Raw genomic sequence first — 7,768 nt, 5'->3', positions numbered from 1 at the left:
TTACATGTGACATTGTATTTAATGTAAATGAGATTGCTTTTGAAAATGTTCAAAAAATTGAAATGCTTGTGAAACAAAGATGCAAGTTAGTGCCGTAGGTTTGTATTAGTAATGCTTTGTATCATTCTGGGAAAGAAAAGGGTGGAAACCTATGCAGTTTTTTTTTTGTTTTGTTTGGTCGTTTGACAAGATTTGCTGTGCCCAGTTTGTAATAAGAAATTGATTTGATCACTTGTTTTAAAAATTATTTGAAACATTTAACCCAAGTTAAAAATTTAAAAAGGTAAAAATTTAACATCCTATAGTACACTTGTCAATATTTGAAGTGGATCAAAACATTTCATAAAAGGAGTCTTAAAACAAATACCCCTTGTCTTAGGACAATTTTGATTAACCTCTTATTCCACTTAAAATGTTGACTGGTACAGCTACCACGTGTAAAAAATCGTACATTTTGCAAAGCTACTGTAAATCCTTAGTTTCTATGTTTATGTAGCACCGGAACTTTTATTTTGGCACATCTAAGCGAAACCTCCGGAAACGACATCAGCGTCCACTATAGCAACGGTCTCTCAGCGTTTTACACCATTTCAGACCGAAAACCAAAACAACACAGGGAAGCATCACTACATCGCCAACAAACGCGTATTCTGAACTGACCCTGACACAAAACATTACCAGCGGAACTGCAGGCAGTTCAAACGCAGAGCAGCGCAAAGGATGGCGAATTACCGGGCGTTTCACACCCAGCTCGCGACCATCATGGAGACGCTGACGCGCGCGGCGGTCGCCGAGATCTGCGAGCTCGTGGACGATGGCTACGCCGTTTTACACATCGAGATTTCGCGCCACCAGAAAGAGAATGAGGAGCTCCGACGGAAACTGCAGCTCATCGAGTCTATCGTTGCAGCGCGGGGGTTCAGCGACGAGAACGGGTCGGCGCGAGACGCACGGTGTGACGGCAATACTCGCGAAGCGCCGGTGAGCAGAAAAGCGTCCGCAAGCGGAGAGTCTACGAGCTGGCAAACCGCGGCAGATGTGAGATGTTTTGTTTTGAAGTGGTAAAATCTCTATAAAAACGTACCACGTGCTTTTGATAAGTATTGTATTTGTTTGTTTTTTAAGTCGCGTGAGTCTCGTGAGGAAGGAGATCTGATTCAGATGCAAATCAAACAGGAAGGTTTGGAACAGACACCGCTGGAAGGTCAGATATTTTGGGGAAGTTTTATTAAGTTTGTTCAGTGCAATTTTATATATTATATAGCGCAAAGGTCATTGTCGCAAAGCACCATTACCTAAAATATTTTTGCACAGAGGTAACAGGAAAGACAATAAATAAAACTAAATAAAATGATAAAACAAATAAGCAAAACATTATCAATGAGGAAACAAAAACGACTGCCAGAAAGAGAAAATAATTTTGCTAAAACAATTATGCAAAGCTTAATTAGACATATTATAGCCAAATAAGACACTAAATTTGGGTATTCTTTGAAGTGTACTTTGAAAAGTGCAAAAGCCACATACTACTACAGAGTTTTACTAATATAATATTTTTGATTGAGTTATTTTAAGCCTTAAATATAAAATTTAAATGTCAAAAACATCAATTAACAAAATAAATTAAAGGTGCAGTGTGTAATTCTTAGAAGGATCTCTTGACAGAAGTGCAAAATAATATACAACACTATATTATCAAGGGGGTATAAAGACCTTTCATAATGAACCGTTGTGTGTTTATTACCTCAGAACGAGACGTTTCTATCTACATACACTGAGGGTCCCCTTACATGGAAGTCGCCATTTTGTGCCACCATGTTTCTACAGAAGCCCTTAATGGACAAACGTTTTTACTAAGTTGTCTCAGACGATGACATGCTTCAAAACAGGGTTTCCGCGGGGTTGTAAAAGGTAGTAAAAGGTAGTAAATTAAATTATGCCAAATTAAGGCCAGTAAAAAGTAGTAAAAAGTAGTAAGCGTCATCTGACGAGGTAGTAAATTTTCGATTGCCTTTTGTAATGTTATGATGCCTGGAAATTAGTTCAAATCACCCGCATATCTGGGCAAATAATCAAAGATCTTTCGTCTCTGGGATGTGATCAAAGCCTGGAGTGGAGCCAAATCACGTTCCTCTCTCCGCAGTAAGCGTTCTGTAATCACTACGGACCGGATCCACTCCGGGTTTTCTGACTGTATCACGTAAAGCTGAGGTAAAACTTTTTCAGCTAGCATGGTCAAACTTATAATGCAGGAAGGCTCCGATGTTTTGAAGATCGATAAAGGTGTAAAAGGCTTAGCGAAATGATGAAGATTGGCAAGCCTTTCAGTTCGTGGGCTAAGAAAACCAAACAGGTAATTGCGTGTCTTTGCACAGTATGACTAACGTAAGGGGTCCTGTATTTTGGGGTAAATGATTTCTCACGTTACTGATCATCCGTGGCACGCTTTTTAATGCTATGCTGATATAGCCAGTGGCTGGTACAACGGGTTTGTTTAACTCGTGGGTAAACTTCATGTGGCGCCACAACAACCAAAAGGCAGATGACATCCAAATCCCTTGAGAGCGATTGACGAGGAATCATAAGAGGAGACTGCTTCCGAAATGCTCTCGCGCGACTTTGATGTCATCCACCTGTCGGTTCTTGCAGTTGCATTTGCGTGTGGTCACAAAAACGTAACATTTGTACATATATTTAAGCACAGCAGTTTAAAAACAAGTGATTTTAAGCCATTCAAACACAAACAACAGTGCGTCCGCTGTTTCTGTGTCAGAGGAGCACGCTAGCCGCGCATTCGTTTCTCATTGAGCTTGTGTTGTACGTATTTTTGCCGCTTTATTGGCCTTAAATAACACATATGCCTCAAAAATCCCGTCTTTGCAAATATCCTCATATAAACACGACCATTTAGGTCTTAAGAGAAAGTAAACAGCAGAAACATTGCGCATAAACTAGCACATCAGCGCTGCCTCTATTGTAACATAATAATTTGTTGATAAAGTACAGTCATTCAATTAACAACTGTCACTATGGTTACAGACATCCTGTGCGAATTCTACACGAGTTTGACTCGAGTTACTCGTTCAGGGTTTATATTCATGCATAACGTTACTGTATTAGAGCTGTAACTGTAAGCTGTTGTGTGAACAGAACAGACCCTGTATTATTTGTTTATGGGTACTGAATAATATGATATGAAAAAGTTGTATTTGTTCACATTCGTAAATGCATTATATAACATAAACAAACAATGAAAAATATAGAGTATATAATCATTAATGAATTCTTGTTTATGTCATTACAGTAATTGATGGTGGTTCATGGTGCATTCACTAATGTTAACAGTTTCAACTTTGATTAAAAAATGATTAGTAAATGCTAAAATAAATACATTTACAATTAATAAATAATTAATCAAAGATTCATTAAAGGTGGTGATATTCATGTTTTCTTTTTATACAGTATAGTGAGTTATTTAGCTGTTTCGCCTTAATCTGAATGAAATGCCCTGCAAACTACAGCTACCTATATGCCACATGAGACTTCAATATGGAATTTATGGCAAAAAAATCTTCCCTTAAAATGCTATTGGTCTCGCCTACATAAAGTGTTAGGTAAAGGAATATGACTTGGCCTGAAAAATATTTCAGTCAAAAGAATTTTTTTCACTTTAATTCTTTTTTGTATGTTATATATGTCAAAATCTGTGTAAATAATATAAAGGTCGCTGATTAACACTTGCAATTCAGTGTCGTGATGGTTTTAAAAAAATTTCTGAAGGTAGTAAAAAAGGTAGTAAAAAGTAGTAAATTTAACTCAAGGATTTCTGTATAAACCCTGCAAAAGCGAGGGTGAGCAGTGGACTGAGCCGTTGGTTGCAATTTGCAACCTCACCACTAGATGCCACTAAAATGTACACACTGCACCTTTAAGTCTTCAGGGATGTGCTGAGAATTTTGCCACAGATTAATAAACAAATTTTAATTTTCAGCTTTAGACCTTGATGAATATTAAGATTATTTGCTATTAACAAAATAAATAAGCCATTATGATATGAAAGTAGTGATATACATGCGTTGTTACAGTAATAAAAACTTGGATTTCCCCCCTACCCTAAAACAGATGCTTGTGGTTCATTACTATTTATATGAAAACCCAACAACAATTAAATAAATACAAAGTCACGTATATTAAAGGAAATTAAACCTTTATTAACCAGCATTTGTTTGCGTTTTTGCTTCCATGCTTTTAAGCAAACTGGTCAGCTGAATAAACGTGCAGCTCGCGAATGAAGTAAAAGTGTTATTTAAACACGAGCGGGAGTAATAACGAGTTTATATGGACACAAACCAGTCCGTTGCTTGTGTTTAAACATACTGCACCTTTTTTATGTACATGTATATGTTAGAGCTTTTTCTGATATTTCAGCGCAATTGATAAAATAAGCTTGCGCAACTTTCACACGCTAAACGTAAAATTGAGGACTTTCACACGTAAAACTTAACTACGCAGAGATCAGCCGCTTTAGTTTTATCAATGAAAGGCTTAAAATAGTAATAGCATATGACGTCACAGACCTACTAAATGATAAAGAAATTTGTTGAAAACGAATGTCATAATCAATTTTTATCGAGTAGTTGTTGCAGCTCTAAAATCCACATTCTTCTTGTTTTAAAGACACATCACAAAGGTCTCGTACACACTGCAAACTTTCGGAAGCATTAAAATGCGGGAGTGAATCCCCTATATGTTCGTTTCATGTCTGTACGGAACAAGACTCACTCCCGAAAATATGATGATTGACACAGAAATAACCATAGCAACATTCTGCCGTCTCGCGTGCTTATCACTCACAGCTTTGACCAACATAATAACAGCATTGTGTTTTGCAATAAACCTCCGTCTTGGCGTTGTGTATTTTACGCTTTTGTGAGGCTGCTTCACAGTGCGCAGTGTTGCCAGGTCCTCGTCTTTTTTGTACGTAAATACCGTTTTGGCGCTTAACCGTTTATGGCTTTTGGCTCATGAAGCGTTCAAGTTTTTGGTGTTAATAAAGTGTGAGGGTGCCGGTCCCAATATTTTGATCTTTGAGGTTAAGCATTTTGATTTATTTCGGCTCATTATTGGATTTTTTTTGTTCGCTGTTTTTTTAGTGCAAGAGCTGGCAACACTAGTCAGCAAACGCTTGTGCCTCTGTCATTTTCTTATCCGCGCATACAGAAGACTTTCTTCTTCTAAGCATTTATTTTTTCAGAAGAGAGACCTGTCCTGTTTATGATGAACGTTTAAAAACTTGATTAACTACTAGTTGTTCAGTTCGGTTATGTACACACTGTGCAGAGTTTTTGTAAATTCGGTTGTCACTGCCTGCATTTTGCGGGAGTTAATTCGGTTGTAGAATGCGGTTGTGAGTCCCGTAAATTACTGAACTGTGTGTGTACAGAACAGGATTAAGCATTAAAAGGTGAAGTGACAACCGAATTAATATGCAGTGTGTACGGGACCATTGATACCTGTCGAGAGCCGGAGGCAGCAAGATATTTAATAAAGAGAACCGCCTTCAAATTTCCTATGCAAAAGAAACCCTGTAACCTTTGATGCTTAACCTTTTGAGGAAAGTGTGATTGTTTAACACCACATGTTTGTTTCTCAACAGATGAAGACGACGATGATGATGGTGAAAGTGTCTCTGTTGTAACTCACGATTCTCCTAAACCAGAAGTTACTGAGACCACAGGGCAGGACTCCCACACGCTTACACACTCCCCTGTGCTCGACACACACTGTCACCCGCTCACACACTCCCCTGATCATGACACGCACTCTCACACACTAACGTTTGCAGACACACACTCTGGTCCAGATGAGTCCCAGCACTCCAGTATCGATTTGACAATTTCAGATGATTCTTCTTACCCCCTCTCGCAAACCATCCCGGAGACACGTGTGTCCCATCTCCATCGAGTGTTTCAAGAAGATTTGGGTTTAAAAGCTGATCTTGACCCGGTCTCCGACTGGGCCGCACGCACTGTCCGCAACACGCTTGCACACTCGCAAACCTCTCCGCAGAGTGTCGGTGGCTCAGACCCTCTTGTATCCCATAACTCTCCTTTGTTTGCTGCGCAGCGGCTGGTTGCCCTGGGTAATGTCCCTGGGCTGGGTGTCTATGGGCAGTTTGGCGCTTTGCGGGGAGGCGGAGCCAACAAGAGACACTTTATCTGCTCGATTTGTGGAAAGAGTTTCACCACATCGCAGAGTTTGGACACGCACATGCGCATTCACACCGGAGAACGGCCGTACCGCTGCGAGCAGTGCGGGAAGCGCTTTACTCAATCTGGCCATCTCACGGCTCACCAAACTGTCCACACCGGAGAGAGACCGTACGAGTGCACCCGCTGCGGGAAACGATTCGCAGGAAAGCAATATCTGCGCATACACACCAAGAAACACCATCCTGACCTACACACGCTCTCACATATACCAACACAAACACAGCAAGAATCACTACCCTGACTTAAACGGTACAACTGAGAGAAGGAAAGATACTGTTTGATTATTTATTGTTTTTTACCTATATTTATATATTAAAATGTTGGTGGAGGACTTTTTGTAGCTTTGCATTGGTCAAACATGAAAAGCTAATTGAGATTATATACACCTGTTAGCGAGATTGACTTTGTAAACAATACTAAAACCTGCATTTGGAAGGCAAAAAGTCTGCATTGAAAACATCTACGTGAGCCGAAACTTGTTAGGGGTTTGTTTCTACCTGGTATTAAGATGCGTTTTGGTCAATCTGATCACTAGTCATCGAGAGAGAATTTCCTGTTCACACCTGGTGGGGTCTCACTTATAAAACCGTGCGAATTGTCCTTACTAAAGTTACGTGCGCCCAAAAGCCAAAAATGGCATACGGCAAAAAATATTAAGACTAAAACAAAGCAATGTTCCCTTTATAAATCACAGATCATCTGCAAGTATCTGAATATGGTTGAAAGTGAGTAAGTTAAAAAGTTTTTGACCCCATTTACACCTGTTTTAAAGCAACACTAAAGAGTTTTTGCTCTTTGCTCCCCCTACAGGTTGGAAGCGGAATTGTCCATTACCACTGTCGTAAATAATTTAGCCTACTGCAGCAAAGCTGGCTCTGATTGGATTGTAGGTCTGCGTAAAGCAAGTTTTTGTAGTTTTCACTCGAACTACAGGACCGCGATCCGACGGTTGGAAACTTCTTTAGTGCGGTTTTGGCCAATAGAGGGCTGCTAAGCGAATGTGAAAGTGCCATACACCCTGTTTCGAGTGGATGAACGACTGAAACTTTTTCGGAAACGTTATTTTAAGGTAAAAAAAAACTCTTTAGTGTTGCTTTAATTTGTGATCTGATCGACCGAAACATTTTAATACCGATGTTAACAGGGCCTAAGACTCTCAAGAGGATGTGCACATAGAGTCCCTGTTGACAACAAAAAAATTGCACATGAAGATGTACTTGATGTACAGGACAATGTGTGGTTATTTTAATAATGGTTTTGTTATTATCTAAATTAGATGTAATGATAGAATCTACATTTATATGAGAAACACTAACTGGGTTTATCTGTGTTTTACTTTATAATAAACATCAACTGAGGAATGAGTTTTTTTGTGTCTGTTTAACAGGACGTCAAAAGTGTTGATATGTGGCTACATTACACTAAACCGTGCCAAATGTTTGTTACACTGTATTTTACAGTACGTGTTAACTTATTATCCGTATAATCACTAGAAC

At 39.2% G+C, this 7,768-nt stretch overlaps 1 protein-coding gene across 1 annotated transcript; it reads left to right on the top strand.

Moving 5' to 3' along the window:
• The first annotated feature begins 488 nt into the window (after nt 1-488).
• Nucleotides 489-7,636, top strand: LOC129442923 (uncharacterized). Its single transcript, XM_055203246.2, has 3 exons — nt 489-1,038; nt 1,126-1,204; nt 5,657-7,636. Exons 1-3 carry the CDS (start codon nt 721-723, stop codon nt 6,511-6,513), a joined length of 1,254 nt encoding a protein of 417 aa, XP_055059221.2. The 5' UTR covers nt 489-720; the 3' UTR covers nt 6,514-7,636.
• The last annotated feature ends 132 nt before the right edge of the window (nt 7,637-7,768 follow it).

Source organism: Misgurnus anguillicaudatus, chromosome 2, assembly GCF_027580225.2.
Source record: "Misgurnus anguillicaudatus chromosome 2, ASM2758022v2, whole genome shotgun sequence".
NCBI classification, from domain to species: Eukaryota; Metazoa; Chordata; class Actinopteri; order Cypriniformes; family Cobitidae; genus Misgurnus; species Misgurnus anguillicaudatus.
The sequence above is the reverse complement of the archived record's forward strand: the minus strand, read 5'-3'. Positions and strand labels throughout refer to the sequence as shown.